The 18,550-nt window shown below is 34.1% G+C and overlaps 1 protein-coding gene across 1 annotated transcript in view; it reads left to right on the top strand.

The window, feature by feature from the left end:
- The first annotated feature begins 1,684 nt into the window (after nt 1-1,684).
- LOC127872302 (multiple epidermal growth factor-like domains protein 11) overlaps nt 1,685-18,550 on the top strand; it is a 153,834-nt gene continuing 136,968 nt past the window's right edge. The window contains exons 1-3 of the mRNA XM_052415665.1: nt 1,685-1,817; nt 5,822-5,974; nt 7,258-7,464. Of these exons, the coding sequence (XP_052271625.1) occupies nt 1,742-1,817; nt 5,822-5,974; nt 7,258-7,464 (436 nt within the window). The 5' untranslated portion in view covers nt 1,685-1,741. The remainder of the gene's footprint in view (nt 1,818-5,821; nt 5,975-7,257; nt 7,465-18,550) is intronic.

An 18,550-nucleotide genomic window follows, 5' to 3' on the forward strand; every position in this document is an offset into this window, starting at 1 on the left:
CACTTGTATTTTGTCACAGGAACATTTGGTCATACTTAAGCACTCACCTTAAAGAATCATATATCCACGTTTGGGAAAATGGCCATATGCTGATAGAGTAGCTCAAGACCAGCCTGTGCCTCCGCGTCCACTAGAGAGAACACAAAAGCTTGGATGACGTAACTAACTAATATCGGAGAGCGTAGAATCTGAACAGGCATGTGTAATATGCCAGGCTGGTATGGAACTAAGTGGACTCATATGTAAGGCCCATTTCAGATCAGTGAGTTGAAGGATGAGCATATTCATCACCTCCTGAAGATGACGAGGGACTTCTTCTATAGCGTAGGTGTATTCATACTTTATAACTGAAAGAGCTCATTGAAGGCAGGTTTCATGCTACTGTACATTCTCTAGAATTGTTCTACTATGCCAGTTATTTCTTTTACCTGTCTGCTTTGTTTATGTTTTTGTTACATACACATGAACATGGTCCTTAATGGATGTTCTGTAATGGAAATTGTAGGGTAGTTTGTGTAATAACTTTATATAACACTTTGTTATTGTGTCACCTAAATTGATTATTTTGCGATCCTCTAATTTGGTTTCATTTCAAGGTTTTCGCGATCACCTTAGCCGTTTCAATAATGGAAATATTTCCAACATTTGGAGTCCAAAAGCTGTACGCGTATATACAATGTGTTTGATGTAAAATTTCTTTCAAGACACTTAGGTGAGAATAAAATTGGAAATCCGCTGTTTTGCACTCGATTGTTTCTCAATAAAACGTCAACAAATTCAGATTTTGACGTAACTGTAAAACAGAACTAATGTACTTAATTGTGCCAGTTCTAAAGCAATCGAAGTAAAGATATTATCGTAACAACGTGTTGTCATTTACGCCATTTTCTATTGAAAAAACTATTGTTTGTATTTAAAATCGTTTATTGAAACAGTGCATTTGATATCGACCGTTTATGAACACAATGACGCTTGGGTTTTCTTTATTTCTTGAGAATAAAGGCTGCACTACTCCAAGATTAAACATTTCTGTTCTTTTAAAACAGTCTAATACTTATCGGATTGTAAATGACTAAATGCGTCAATTCTTTCGACTAAGCTTATTTAGTTAGATTACTTTGTTAAATTATCATTTTAATAATAAATTAGTACCGTTTGATAAAACAAATAAGGCCATCAGTAAATAATACATTGTCCTCGTAAGGTTCGATTGAAAACATTCATAATTATGTATTAACATTTATACATAAATAAGGCTTAATTCACTGAAAACATTTTAAATCCGTAAAATAAAATCATTAGCGGATTTCATATTAATATGAAGTCCTCCGACAGCCAACAGCCAACAGCTCAAGGACGCTTATATTTTTCACGCTTCTACTTGTGTCAACTATGATTCGGTTGCAACCAACTTGTTTAAAATCATCCAATATATGACCACTGAAGAAGACTCCGAGACTTCTTTGTTTGGTTGATCTTTCTGAGAAGTTTGATGTGAATTGATGCGACATTATTTCCATGTAGCGAATAAAGATAAATAATGTTTCAAGTACTATAGATACTTTTCTTCCTTCTGTGGTAGCTAGCATGCAGTTTAACCTTATTGTTCTGTCACCAACTTCGCAGTAGTTTCTGACTCATCTAGTTGCGTCGCTGATCACAACACTCGACCCTTTGTAACTGAGTGATATACAAGGACAAAGTCTTAAATAAAATTTCATATAACGTTTAGTCTTCATTCATGGTTACATTTTATATGGAATATCGAGGACTCCTCGTATTAGCACTGTGTGTTGTCTGGATTTTTAATGCGTCCGGTATGTAGATGTTAGTTCACTTTTTTATTTAAAAAATAATGTGTACAAACGACTTTCACTTTTCACGAACATGATTTTGTTGTGTTGTTTTTTCTTTCTTAACGAGGTGTTAATTGAAGACAGTACGCGTGTTATTAGTTGAACCACTACACTTCTATTCGTTTTTATTCCGAAAAGGAGTATTTCATCAAATACAGATTGCAACTTTCTTTTCCTAATTTCAAAGAGCATCATATTTAAGAGGAAATAACACTTTTGATGGAGAAATAACTTGAAATTATGTGGCGTCAATGCAAATATGCGGTATGGATTTCAAAGCTTATTGCAATGCTGTTTATTTTATATCGTTCATTCATGTTTGTATCAATACCCGCGTTTCTCACCTAGATAGGTTAAACGTTAGCGACGTTTGTTCGATTTATACGCATGCAATAATTTTAAAAAGTACAATGTTCATTAAAAAAGATATTTTTTTCTTTCGAGCGCAATTGAGACGTGTGGTTTTCTTTTGGGACATTAAAGTGTAGGTAAAGTTATGCCTCGTTGAGTGATTATGTTCTCTGTCATACTTCCTTTCAATAGTGATATGGTTCTTCTTCTTAACATTTTAGCTATTACAATCAAAAACAAAGACGATCTTTAAAAAATTTTATCATTAAATATGGTTAAACAAACAGGACAATAACAGACAAAAACAGAGGTCAACTTAATGTTGGTGAGAAAAATTGCTGAATAATGTTGTTGTGCACGCACCAACTTTCTTTTCGACTTACGACGCTTATATCATAGATGGTGTTTTCGCCTATGATCGGTTCTCGAATATTGCTGCTATGGTGAAGCTTGTCGTATAAACAAAAACACGCAAATACACGCGAAGATCTTGACCAGACAACAACTATGTCCAAACAGCGCCATAGATATATGTAAAGCGCACAAGCACCAGATCGTTTCGCTAATGTTTTGGGTATAATTTGTCAATGTCTTACAATTGAAGGGATAAAAGTTTGCAATTTGACAACAATTATCATAGTTATGAAAAATATTACTATTATGATGTAAAAATTATATATTTTTTGCAATTAAAAATGTTCAACACTTGCAGTATATTATTTACATTTTCTATAATTTGTTTTAATATTTTGTGTAGTTTTCGTTATGATTATTATATAATGTGAATGGAATTCGCAATACTTTTTGGAATACAGAGGCGAAATGTACAGATAAATAAATCGAAATTATAAAAATAATGTTAACAAAATATAGATTTTTTGTTCAGCATTATACTTGAATTCCACATTTAACACCTATGACGCACAATCACGAAAAAAACAATTATTTCTACAGGTTCTAGTTAACACACACAGAAATCTTTATTACAGTTGGTATCGTATGCTTAGATGTAATCGTCTACCAGGAAAATTATCTGTCACGGAACTGACTACGCAATTACGCCGTTAATGATTTTATATTTAAAATGTTAAAATCTCATGCAATAAAACCTAACTTTAACATAAACAAAGCGCGCATTTTGCAAATATATTTACATACATTAAGAACCAATGTATGTATGCATGATACAAAAATTCCGCGTGAATTCAGCTTCGTTTTTATACATTTAAACAAAACGTTTTACAAAGCTATGTTGTCTCATTTAATTTCAAATTGCGAATGTTTAAGTTACGAAAACAAATTTCGCTGTCAAATATTTGTACATTTAGTGTAAATACACATATTTAATGGTCCCTATGAAATTTAATACAACACGCATGCATATGTGTATGACCTTTAACTGACAGGCAATTATTCTCGCAAGTAAAATGTTTAATTGACCAAATTTATAGTTGTAATGAATCCCAGTGTTGTTGTGTCTATAAAATCTCTTTCTAAACATACCTTTTATACACAAATAGTTTTTCAGTCTTGGCCATTTGTAGCTAAAACCCTTCTTCCCACGAGGCTCTCTGAAAATACTTTAATTTCAATTACATCTTACTTAAGGGCAACATATTATTGACATCTGCAAGACATCTCGATTTAAGTGGCCAATAACGTTTTTTGGGTGTTGACACGAAATACGTTATAAATCATACATTTTCTTTTGCAATCAGCGTCACCTATTAAAGTATTATGTCTATTGGTGGCTTCATATTTCATTTTATCAACCTGTTCTTAAAGTTACAGTGTTTGCCAAATGATCATTAAACTTGTTCATAACACTTTTTCTAATGATATCTACGCTGAGGTCTAAATATTACCGGAAACATCACAAAAGCTACTCACAAAAGTAAAGTTTTCTCTACTCTCGGATGAGCGAGGCATGGCTTTGGTCCTCTTGTTTGATGATAATATACACATTAGCTTAAGTGTTGCAAGAGAAACATAAGTCTGTGTCAAAGTAATCCGGTCTTCATGCATCGTCATTTCTATTAAAATCATTTGAATTAAATTTGGTGTTAAACGTTTCCATGAAATGAAAATCTATGTATTTTTTAAGATATTATGAGTTAATGAAAAATAATTTTAAAAATATCTGACATGAGCATCTTTCTTCGTTATATATCATCGACGTTCTTTAAAATGAAACTTAATGGAATACAGAGGCGAAATAGATAAATAAATCGAAACCATAAAAATAATGTTAACAAAATATAGTTTTTCTTTCTGCAGTAAACATACAAATTGATGCAATTATATAATTCGTGTTAAAATCTTAGTCATGTGAAGTAAACATTTAGGCCACTACGTTAAATGAGTGAAAATACTTTATAACATTTTTAATAAAAAATGGTGTGCACATCGTCATAAAACTTGCGTATAGCACTTGTAAGTACTATACTAGTAGATTATTCAAAAATACCTCTGGGTCCACTAGAAGCCACACGTAGTCTAACACTCAACGAGAGTTGTTCAAAACCTTAGTTTAAATCACATCTTCAATGATTATTTTGATTATTTCAACATTTAGAAAACGGGTCCAAACTTGATTAAATCAAAGTAAACGCTTGCGAATGTGTTATACATTTTCCATTATTTTATAAAAAAATATATCGGTTTATTTTAAAACTGCGTAATGGAGGTAAAACAAAGCTTGAAATGCGTAATGGAGGTAAAACAAAACTTGAAAAGTTCGAAACAGGGTTCAATGAGGTAAATAGCACGTCAAAATTGCTCAAAATCAATCAAAATAATACTGCTTAATTAATCCTTTTTGGAGTGTAGGGCCGTGAACATTAAGTTTCTTTTAATTGTCTATGTCAGTCATTTGTTTCTATTTGTTAAAAAGATTAAACAATAAATAATGGTTTATCTTGTTCAACTACAGAATCGATTTATTACTTGCAAGAATGTTAAGAAACATTATGTTGGGAAGAAGAAACAAAAATGAAGTCGTTATATTTTTTTATTAGTTTTATTACAAATATATCATGAAAAATAAACAGATGTTACAGAACATTTCAAACATCCTTGCCATAGCCTTGATGATTTTTTTCATTTTTGCTAAAAGACAAAGTGCAAAATAACTGGCAATGACCATTAAAGTGAAGCAAATGGCTACATGGGGAGCATTCAAAAGTTGTATTTTGATTGATTTTGTGCAATTTTGACATTCTATGGGCTGTTTTATTGTGTTATTAGTGCATACCATATTTGTGCTGTATGTATTGATGTTCTTGTATACTATATCGCCAAGTTCAACTTTGATAATTAATTCAAATGACATGTATAAGTAAATGAATCGTTACAAAAATCAACCATGCTTACACTATGTTCGTTGAAAATTAAAGCATGAACGTATGCACACTAAACGCTTCGTACATTATTATGAGAAAACATGTGTTTTGACACCCCCCCCCCCATTTTAGATAAAATAAATAAATATGTTTAAATAAATTGCATATATTTCGTAAAATAGAAATATCGTCTGATAATACAAACACATCCAGTTCATGTTTAACTTCTAAGAAATAATGTATCTTTGACTATTTGCTTTACACTCGTCACAGGCAGTTCGTGCGTCGTGGATAACGATGGTTTCCACAGGTTCGGGCCCGGCTGCTCTCTTAGATGCCATTGCCGTGAAAACGAGCCATGTAATAACGACGGGTCATGTAATGGCGCCTGCGCACCTGGAATGTTCGGACCAGGCTGTCAATACGGTAAATATATTTTCTCACGGATGGTTTTGGATATTGAAGGGAATAACGTCAATGATGCAACAGTCTGATTTAGACGAGGTTTTGATAATGCGATGTAAATATAGTAAAGATGGCGGATATTTTATGACATTTTTCGAACAAGCGGCATTGAAAGTGTATTCAAGTGAGTGGTTCAGGCGAATATACAGCTTTTAAAGCAGTAGAAACGTTTATGGAATCATGTTTAGCCAGCGCAACAACTTGAAGACTTATTACATTTTTGCATTAACGATGACCTTATGTGGATTAATCTTAACAAACACCAATAATTTCTAGAAGATGATTTGTTTGTTGGATCATGCTGCATAGTTCTATAATCGAGTGCAATATTTTATTTCTATGACAGAAAGTTCTTTTGATATAACATTGGTATTTATTGTCAAAAAAACGTGTGAAATTAATATCAAATAATATTGTACGGCGGATTTTAATATTCTTGCCTATACACTTCCAGATTATTTCTAAAAAAATTGGTTTTAGTTAGTTAACCTGCCCGGATTTTCTCAATTTTGCATTTTTAAGATTATGTGTTGACTTCGCTGGACATTTTGCAGCTTAAAAGGCTTCACAGTAGAAGAACCCACTGCCTTATATGAAAAAGAATTACATGTATACATAAGAAACTAATTTAAGCACAAACAGTAATTAAGATTGAAATGAGAACGAGTACAGGTGTGTTTAGATAAAGATTAAAAATTGATTTCGTCGATAAACTTAGAAATGAATATATTCCAACAATAAAGGCCTCAAATAAATTAACATGTACACTGTACCGCTTATTTAATAATGTCAATACATATCCCATATTTAATAAATAATAATTGGAGTCTTGCTTAAATCCGACTGATGTATTATTTACGTTTACTCCTTTGTATTGACATCCTTATTATTATTATTATTATTATTATTATTATTATTATTATTATTATTATATTTTTGTATTATTATTATTATTATTTATAATGTATGTTACTTAAAAAAGGAATACAAATATATGTTCGCACAGATTTTCCAATCTGCGTAGTGGTATTAAACAATATTATTTTCATTTTATATCAACATAAATGTTTTTGTACATACGTAAAAATGCGTTTGTGTCAGAAATATAAATATATAATTGGAACAAAATGTACTACAACACTCACACAATTGGCACAATTATAATTAAGTGAATGACTATAATTGTATTAATTTTTTAATGAATATAACTACAAATCAATCATAGCATGTATTTGTTTTTGCAGTTGATATCGCACACGAGCATCCCAGAATGGCAAAACATTCGTCCCACCCAAACAATGTTTATAAATATGCTTCTGAGGCTGTCGACGATTACGCTTACACGTGCAGTACAACAGGCAATGAAACCGGGTATCAATGGTGGAGAAGGTCGTTTCCGTACAATGTCACATTCACATACATCGAGTTTCACGTGCAAGCGGATCATGCAGGTAAATGACGAGATAATATTTACAACGCGTTTACAAATCCTCCGTGAAATATGTTCACTATAAATGATTTCTTAAAATCATCATCATCATCATCATCATCATCATCATCATCATCATCATCATCATCATCATCATCATCATCATCATCATCATCATCATCATCATCATCATCATCATCATCATTATCATCATCATCATCATAATCATCATCACCACCACCACCATCCTCATCATCATAATCAACATCCTCATCATTAACATTTACAGGACGATGTATCTATCCCTTGCTAGTCGGCGCATAGATGAAACCACGATGTCATTTCTTTGACAATTACCTAATTGACGAAACCGTCACGTCTCTGAGGCAACATGCTTTTGCGGTGTCTTAGAGCTTCCATTATCTGTGTGTGTTTATTTGTTTGTTGTTTTATTTTGCTCCATTTACCAATTGTAATGGCAATTAACATGCTGAATACCGTTCTCAACTAAAAATCGCTAAAACTGAAAGAATAAAATGGTGGTTAAGTTCGAAAACAACAAATTTAGTATTGCAGTCCTCGTGATTTTCAGTTCTTTTAAATATCTTGACCATCATAACAACAATTTCACTTACACGATAAAGCGCGCTTCGCGGATTATGCGTCAGGTTAGTTTTTGGCCTGGGGCGAAGCCCTAAGGCCATAGTAATGATACATTTTTCCAAAACATCCACGAATGAATGAATTCCTAAAAGTCCGATTTACCACTTGGCGGTCATTCATGCGCAATCAAAGAAGAGGGGCCTATACAAACATATAGGTCCCTGCGAAGAAGTTCTTCGCAGATCTCAAAAACCCGCATTGTAAATACAGAACATCACTGTATATAATATGACAGTGTCATAAAGCGTGTAAAAAATGTTATTGAAGCAAAATTGCTAAGCATTGGGTACGACATAGTTTTTATTATTGTTTGCATATTCATGCGAGAATAAGTTCCTCACTTGACGGTCTAGGCCGAAAATATACGAGTGTGTACGGAGACAGTAAGAAGAAGTTTTTCTGATACATTTTTTAAGGTATTAGCAATCTAATGAACTTCTTGCAATATTACCTTCTTTCGTACATATCCGTCACTCCGAACGTTATCCGGGAATGTGCTGAAAACTACGATTATTCGATAAATACGCTATGAAATACTAAATGTAGGACCCGCTAGCTAAATACAATGACAACAAATATGGCCGACATTGTACCTGACTGATTGGGTCGTTTAAAGAAAAAGCAATTTGCTTTATTGAAAGAGAAAGATTAATAAAAGTGTTATTATTGTTCATATTAATGTGACTGGATAACTGTGAATGATAAACGTCAACTAATGCATTGCTGTGTTGATATTTATGAAGAAAACGATTCCTGGAAATACGAATTTCAAACGCTTGAACATTTTGACCACTGACACTGTAAAGAATAACGTTTAGAACCCGTGTCACTTAAAAAAATTAATATTGTTGGTGAGCAGTAAAAGGGGATAAAGTGGATTTATGCTTGTGTGATGACTGTAGCCATGTGAACGGGTTATCGTACGGCAAAACCCATCACGTAAAGAAGAGTCTTCAACTTTTCAAGAAAGGAATGCCTTGTTTTGCTATCAACACAAAGCTCGGTACAGGAAGGTACATGGATGATGCAATTTTTTTTTTCAAGTTTAACAGTTTCATTATTCATAATTGGAGTAAAGTAGATTTTGTAGGAAAAGTGCACCCTGTCAGTGATTTTTACCACATAATCAGCTCATATTTGCTTTCATTTTGAAAAAGAAAATATGCCATGTAAGGAAAAAGTTGTGTTGTAAATGCATGGAAATCAAGGACAGCATATTTGAATTTTATGACCAAGTAATGATGTTTTCCTCAAACAAACAACAAAAAAGGATATATTATATCCCAAATACTAAAATTACTATTCTGAAAATGATATGCCAATGACTGCTACTTGTGTGATCACCTAAATTATGTATTATGGTTATTCAAATTAAAATGCGGCATATTTATTATATTTTCAGCAATGATCAACAACATTGGTGGTCCAGGAACGGTTAATTTCTTTTTGTCAACACTGTATGTTCCAATGATCAATTGAAAATGGAAATACATGCGGGAAGGACCATTCACCAAGTTTCTCCTTTATAGCAGACAGGCTTATAAGATGGAAACGAAGTAGGTATTTCACTGATTTATGTAAATGTTAATGTAGAACCAATGTTTTAAGTAATAAATAAAATGTAACGTTAATAGTCAGTTTCATATCCAGTAGGGATAACACATGTATTTTGTAATAACATTTGGATGAAGAATGTATATAATATGTGGTGTTTACACTTACAATAATTATAAATCCAGTTTAAAAGGGTGTATCATATAAAATACTAGTAATGACATGCTATGTCGGTAATGTCTGAATAAATAAAAACGATGACGCATATCATAATGGATTATGTCACACTTCTCATGAAACACTTAATGTCAGTTCTTACTCCTATACAAGTGCTTGTGGTTTTGACATCTGTATATGATTGTTTTGTTAAATAACATAAAGAAAATGTTGTCAATTTATAGAAACAACTTTGAGAAGGCTTATTGAAGCCAAATAAATCAGAAAAGACCAAATATTTTTATTTAAACAAATAAAATGGTTAAAATTATTCATACACAATTTGCAATTATGCATAATTTAGTTCGACTGAAACTTGTTGAAGTTCTTATGAACCTGCCTGAATATAAGTACATGTACTAGTCAAATATCAACTTCAAAGGAACAATGGTGTGATCTTTTCAGTGATACATTGTATGCTGATTACCTGTGCAGGAGGAAAATGAAACCAGACAGATTATGGACTCAAATTCAACCCAGAAAAAAGCTAGGAACTTGCAGTCACTGAGTGTTCTTGTTTACAGTCATGTGTTCAATGCTGCAACAACATAAATATTATAGCTGGCTCTGGACTCAACCTTATGTATCTCAAAATGATCTTTGAACGCGATGGTCTCAAGAACATTTTTATAATGAATAACTCTGACGGTCAGCCCAGCGTCACCAATGCCAAGCGTCTTTTGGAGACACTTATTCCAACCTGTCGAAGTTCTTCAAAGAACTACCATGACAATCATGTATTTGTTTTGTTTGTCATAATACGTTTAATGTTTAATATCACTAGTATCACTAGTCATTGATAAATTGATAAATCTATTTTCCTTTAAACGTGTTTGATTGAATGATTAAATGTGCCTTGTTACTTAATTATTAATGTTCTTATTTCCCTGTAACATTTTCAAGTCTTATTTATAGAAGAACGCATTTCACGTGCAATTTCAAACTAGGTTAGCAAATCTGACTGCACTGAGTAGGTTCCATCTCACACATGATATATGAGATGTATGTATGTTTATATGTTTATGAGTTGATTATAGGCTTTTCCTCTTTTGTTATCTATTTATAATATTTTTGAACATTTAGCTCATCTTTATGCTGACTTATAAAAATCTCAATTTCAGTATGGCGTTTCTGGAAAAGGGGGGTAACCTTGATTGTAAAGCGGGAACTTTTCCTTTTTTACTGGTGACCCCCATTTTTAACTTTACTATTGTATATGAAATATATATAGCGGGGCTATCCTACTCACCTCGGCGTCGGCGTGAGCGTGCAAATGTTTAAGTTTGCGCACCACTCCAAATATTTCCTATGTGCCTCGACATATTGCTTAAATATTTTGCATACTTCTTTACCAACATGACCCTAACCTATAAACAAGAGCAGACAACTGTATCAAGCATTTTGTAAGAATTATGGCCCTTTGTTCACTTAGAATATGCATATTATTGATAAATCTATGTTAAAGTTTGCGTACCACCTCAAAAATTTTAATGTCCCTTGACCTATTGCTTTCATATTTTGCAAAATTTTACCAACATGACCCCAATCTATAAACAAGAGCAGACAACTTTATTAAGCATTTTGTAAGAATTATGGCCCTTTTTTAGCTCGACTATTATATATGAATATATATAGTGGAGCTATCCTACTCATCCCGGCGTCGGCGTTAGCGTCTGCGTTAGCGTGCAAATGTTAAAGTTTTCGTACTACCCCAGATATTTTCTTTGTCCCTTGACATATTGCTTTAATATTGTGCATACTTGTTTACCAACATGACCCCCAACCTATACACAATAGCAGACAACTCTATCAAGCATTTTGTCATAATTATGGCCCCCTTTCCACTTAGAATATGCAGCAAATGTTAAAGTTTGCGTACTACTCCAACTATTTTCAATTGCTTTCATAGTTTGCATACTTGTTAACCCATCATTACCCCAACCTATAAACAAGAGCAGACAACTCTATCAAGCATTTTGTCATAATTATTGCCCCTTTTATACTTAGAATAAGCATATTATTGATAAATCTATCTTAAAGTTTGCGTACTACCCCAAATATTTCCTATACCCTTTGACATATTGCTTTTATATGTTGCATACTTGTTTACCAACATGACCCCATCCTATAAACAAGAGCAGACCACTGTATCAAGCATTTTGACATAATTATGGCCCCTTTTACACTTAGATAATTGAACATTTTGCTTAAATTGCCATAACTTCTTTATTTATGAACACATGTTATTATTACTATGACAAAACAACACTTACCTGAATACCACAATGGATTCCACCCAAACAATACCCCACGCCCCTACCCAGAATCCATTCCACCCCCTACCCCCCCCCCCTACCCCCCCCAATTTTTTTTTTAAACACCATCTAATAAATTAACACACCCCACATTATACCCCCCTCACCCCCCCTACCCCCCCTACCTCACTCAGCAAAAATAAAAAAATCCCTTTTTTTATTTTTGAAAGATCGTCTAATAAATGACCACACCCCACATTATACCCCCTCTCAACCCCCCCCCCCCAAAAAAAAAAAAATAATTGTTTTTTCCTTTTTTTTTCAAGATCGTCTAATAAATTATTGAATATGAACAATTTTCCCATGATGGCTTACGTTATACTGTCAAGCACACGAATAGTCGAGCGCGCTGTCCTCTGACAGCTCTTGTTTGTCTTAGTAACTGAATATTTTCTTAAATTTTGTGTTTAGATCCACTTGACTTCTAAAGTATCAAAGCTATTGCTTTCAAACTTAAAATATTTTCTTACTACCATTAGGGTACTGTACCTTGCAATTTAAATTTGACCTTGACCTTTGAATGACCTTGACTCTCAAGGTCACAAGAATAAATTTTAGTTAAATTGCCATAACTTCTTTATGTATGATTTTATTCATAATTTGACAATACAAAACTTACCTGAATACCACAATGGTCTCCACCCAAACTAAACAATACCCCACGCCCCAACCCAGAATCCCTGCGAACCCGCCCCCCCCCCCCCAAAAAAAAAAAATAAATAAAAATAAATATAGTTTTCTTTGAAACATGGTTAAAAAATAACAACAAATATTTATTTACTTTATTTTTGAAGGACCGTCCAAACATCCTATTGCTATCAAAATTGGAAAAAAATCTTATTAGTTTGTTTTATGTCTTTACAAATGTTCAATAGATTGTTGAAACTATACCTGAACTATTACCTTGACCTTATTGAATAATTTGAACAATTTCCCCATGATGGCTTATGCTATACTGTCAAGCACTCAAATAGTCGAGCGCGCGCTGTCCTCTGACAGCTCTTGTTTTCTTTATTTTTCATTCAAGCATACATTGTAGATGATTTCTATGTTCGAAGATTGTAATTTCCTTTTGCCATGTTTTTTTTGACAATTTATTTAAGAAAAGACTCGTGACTAGAGATTGCAATTTTTCTCGTTTTCGAAGGATGATGACATCACTTGTTTGTTAATTTGTATGCCCCGCTTCGAAGAAGAGGGGGTATATTGTTTTGCACATGTCGGTCGGTCCTTCGGTCGGTCCGTCCACCAGATGGTTTCCGGATGATAACTCAAGAACGCTTAGGCCTAGGACCATGAAACTTCATAGGTACATTGATCATGACAGGCAGATGACCCCTATTTATTTTCAGGGCACTAGGTCAGAGGTCAAGGTCACAGTGACTCGAAATAGTAAAATGGTTTCCGGATGATAACTCAAGAATGCTTATGCCTAGGACCATGAAACTTCATAGGTACATTGATCATGACAGGCAGATGACCCCTATTTATTTTCAGGTCACTAGGTCAAAGGTCAAGGTCACAGTGACTCGAAACAGTAAAATGGTTTCCGGATGATAACTCAATAATGCTTACACCTAGGATCATGAAACTTCATAGGTACATTGATCATGACTGGCAGATGACTCCTATTGATTTTCAGGTCACTAGGTCATAGGTCAAGGTCACAGTGACTCGAAACAGTAAAATAGTTTCCAGATGATAACTCAAGAATGCTTACGCCTAGGATCATGAAACTTCATAGGAACATTGATCATGACTGGCAGATGATCCCTTTTGATTTTCTGGTCACTAGGTCAAAGGTCAAGGTCACAGTGACTCGAAACAGTAAAATGGTTTCCGGATAATAACTCAAGAATGCTTAGGCCTAGAATCATGAAACTTCATAGGTACATTGATGATGACTGGCAGATGACTCCTATTAATTTTCAGGTCACTAGGTTAAAGGTCAAGGTCACAGTGACAAAAAACGTATTCACACAATGGCTGCCACTACAACTGACAGCCCATATGGGGTGCATGTATGTTTTACAAACTGCCCTCGTTTCTTTATTCCTTTTTGTATATATATTTCATTTATCTATTAATACATACTAAAAAAGTGTTGTTTGTTCAACATTTGGATGAATGAGAGTGAATTTTGTAAATAAATGGTTCACAAAAAATGGATTAAAAAAATTTGGGGGGTTCAAAACTGAAAATGTAAAATGTAAAAAAATAAATATTGTACGGTGAATTGTATTTAAACTTTAATGATCAATGCAGAATACCACACTACTTAGAAATATGCGAAGAAAGAAGAGAAAATCAACATGTCAACACCCTCAATTTGCGCAGAAAGCGTTAACTTTTTCATACAATTTTCTGTTCTTTCATTTTAATGAATGCCGTTAGAGTCCCGGTGTAGCTACGGTACATAAGAAAACCGGCGATCTGCCGGAATGCCACCGGCATTCACCGGGGCTCCGCCGGGGCATTACCGGCGACGACCGGGGTGAAACCGATTTATTGCCGTAGCTCTGCCGGGGTCTAATGCCGGTATAGACACGGTGAGTGCCGGCGGTGTTACGGTATACCGGGGCTCTGCCGGGACACTGCCGGCTTTCACCGGGGCACTACCGGCGACAACCGGGGCTATGCCGGGACGCTGCCGGCTTTCACCGGGACACTACCGGCGACAACCGGGGCTTGACCGGGATAAACCGTAGCCAGTCCGGGTTGACCGGGACTCTGCCCGGCTGTTGACCGGCTTCAACCGGGGCGGCACCGGGAAATAGTGTGACAGCGTTAAAAATGTCTACGCTACGAATCATCCCGGTCCTCGTCGGTCAACCGGCGTTAGCAAACCGGGATGGACCAGGGCTCAACCGGCAAAAGTGAGACTATGGCTTAAGTGGATTTTCTTTTGTATACACATTACAAAGGAAGTATGAGTGTTTTCCTGATCTGTTAATTATGTAATAGAAAACTATTTTAGGCTATTGAAAGGTATTTATTTTACGCCAACAATAACAGTTTTTTTGCGGCCATGTTGTTGTTGTATATCTTCACCGCCAATGTAGACGAACCTCTACGAGATCTGTAGAGTTGAACAAAAGGTTATCGTTCCCACAACCAGTATCGTGTTGTCCTCCACCGTCTATGTACACTGTAGTATATATACAACTATTGTCTTTTCTTGCAGTCTCTGAGCTTCTGCACTCAACCGCTAGGGTCAATCCGTATATAGTCGGACAAAGGCAGAAATTCGGACAAAACATCATAAATGCATTTTACGTCACACTAAACCTAGCCCCAGGCCTTCAGCGACGACAGCGCTTTGATTTCTATTTTTTGTATTGCAGCATTCATGTCACACTATCGAGTAAGTGTTGCGAACGTTTCTAACTGGACCAATATAAACGAGTGGTCAAATGACATTACTTGTTACGAGACTCCAGTTGATGACTCCCGTATTCCACGAACCAGAGATAATCGAGCCGTCTTGGGTGTGTTCTGTAACCAGCCCGTGGTAGGAAACACTATCCGCATTGAGCTGCAGAGAAACCATACACAGCTTGTGCTGTGCGACGTGTATATCAGTAAAGGTATATTTTCACATATATTTTGATTGAAACAACTAATACAACATAAAAATCCAAGCGAATATGACTGCCTTAAGCGTGGTTAAATTCCAGGGATTCCCAATTAATTATAAAACAGACTGAGCTTACTTTATTAAATAGCTATTAAGTCACGTGCTCTTAAAATACGGCAAGATTATAATTTTTAAACATCGCTATTATTTGGAAGATTAGCGCAACGTATGTAGATAGTATTTCGCCAAAACTACAGGTCTTGTTACGTACAGGCACACATTATATATAGTCAACAGCTTACCTCAATTTGATGGTTTGTGGCTTTAAAGATATTTGTTTGAAGGTTAATATATAATTCTTAAACTCTGTAACGCGTTGCACACTTATTTTTGTAGGATCTATTTATACCCAGTTATCAGTGTAGCAAACGCATGGTAGAACATGTAACTTTAACTATTAGGAATTGATCAGGTTATGTATGCGTTTTTCATTGCATTGGTGTTTTATAATGTTTTCAGGCAGAAACTTGACACTAGTATTTGGAGGTAAGTCGCATTTCCTCTTATTAGTGATATTAATTGAATGGAAGTATTTTTATTTCTATCCGAAATGTAATCAAATTATATAGAAAATAATACTGGTAATTGTTTTACACACATCGAATTTGTTTAAGAAAACATTATTTTCTCAACTGACAATATATCTACAAATAAAATATTTAACATAGAAGCGAAATATTAATGTAATCAATTGGTTTCAGCTTAAGAATAGTAAAGAGCTTGCCAAACTTAGGTTATATTAATTTGAAGTAGTGTAAATGTGTGTGTCTTTTAATAATTGTTGACAACATGTTTGTCAAAGATTTCTTACACACATAACCAGAATAGCCAAGCTGTTCAATTGTTTTCATTGTGGTGCAGCAATTTCAGGTTTAAATCCTGATTTAAGCGCTTTTTCTTTCGTCCAGTTGCCATTGTACTTAAGCTTTGAAATCCGATGCTTTGACTGTCAAGTTAAGATATTAAATGACATACTACAAAAATTGAAAACATCTATCCACCATATATGTAACATTTCATTTATGCATCATTGTTTCGTCATCATGAATAGAATGGTTTTCTATTTCCTACCGATAAAAACATTTGCAAGGTCTTATTTCTAAACTGATATTGCATTAATGTTCTTTTCAAAGAAATTTACATACTCTCTTCATTCTTTCCCGTTTGAAATTCTACATTTAATCCTGACCAATGGATCTGAACTAATATATTTTTTGTTTAAATAATGTACTTATTATTCCTGTAAGGTACAATGTAATTTTAAAAAGAGTCGCAAAGGGGAAATTTCACTTTTTAAAATGACAAAAGTATAGTTATAATAACGGACACTCGGTTATATTACATAGGAAACATTGTATGGCATGTGATAAATAACGAGTATGTTTCGAAGATAAAAATATGAACATAAGCATATTGCTACATTTAAAAAAGCGTTGAGATGTATCTCGACTACGTCATTGTGCGGAAGGCGTACCTTGTGATTCAAGTACTGGACATTGCCCTGGGGTGTGTGAACCTTGCTATACGAACTCGCCATTATGTAATAAACGTAAGATGTTATATTCTTTAATATACAGAGTTCAATATAAATGGATATAGCCATATCGTTAACTTAATACCTCGCATCCTTCCTAATTCGATTATAGAGAGCTGTTACAACAATAGCAATATGGTAACATGCTAAATACATTTTAAAGTGGCCACTTTTTACATGTAAAAATGTACAATGGCAGCAGTTTTATTGACCGCGAAAACAGCTTAATATAATTAAAGTAATTTACTATGATATTAAAGAGGTTTCTTGCAAAATGAAGAACTGTGTCGAAATATAAATATATCTTGCGCTAAGTACAATGCTGGAGGGTTACTGTTATCGGTAGCGCGAATTCTCGGACACCATAATATATTGAATACTTTACAGTTCGATCAATAGTATACAAAAATAGGAGGGCTTGGTATAGACTGTAAACAAAAATGTGAAAACTGCGCTGAAAATACAATATGTGACAAGAGATCGCTCGCTTGTGTACACGTGGTTGTAAATATAGTTTCCCATTTGCTTTCTCAGTAAGTGGTCCATTGAAAGTTAACGAGCTTATTATTATATATTCATTACTCTCCAGTCATCGCAAATATTACACTAGTCATTTCATATTGAATCTGTGTAGAAAGTAGAATAAATGCAATCGAGTGGTCCATACGCGAACTTTCGAGTCGTAAAGATGAAATAAATAAATGAATAAAATTGCGAATTTTGGTAATAGTTGTATAAATCAAACTTATTAATCGAGGACTATTTAAATGTAAATGAGTTTTTGAGTTTTTACAAAATCCATGAAACAAACAAAAACTATTTTACACCGGAATAAATTCAAGTATTCTGCCACAATTCTAAATTCCCACAGAATAACTAAGGGTTATTTTGTTTAATCTATGAATCCCGAATAAGCTATTATTCACTATTTACAAATCGCGTGTATCGAGTTGAATTGATACAAATATATAATGCTTTCATCATTTGCTTATTTTAACTGAATCCAAAATTTATGTTAAAACACAACCGATCATTTCAGGATAAATAGTTGAAAGCGAAACCTGAACTTAAACAAAAACAGTGGCCCCGATCGGTAATAGGTTTTTAAATTTACACATATAACATGTATAGCTTCATTGATTTGGTTACAATCGTGTAACTGCGGATTTAGATAAAAGAGAAACAGCAA

Source organism: Dreissena polymorpha, chromosome 1, assembly GCF_020536995.1.
Source record: "Dreissena polymorpha isolate Duluth1 chromosome 1, UMN_Dpol_1.0, whole genome shotgun sequence".
Taxonomy (NCBI): domain Eukaryota; kingdom Metazoa; phylum Mollusca; class Bivalvia; order Myida; family Dreissenidae; genus Dreissena; species Dreissena polymorpha.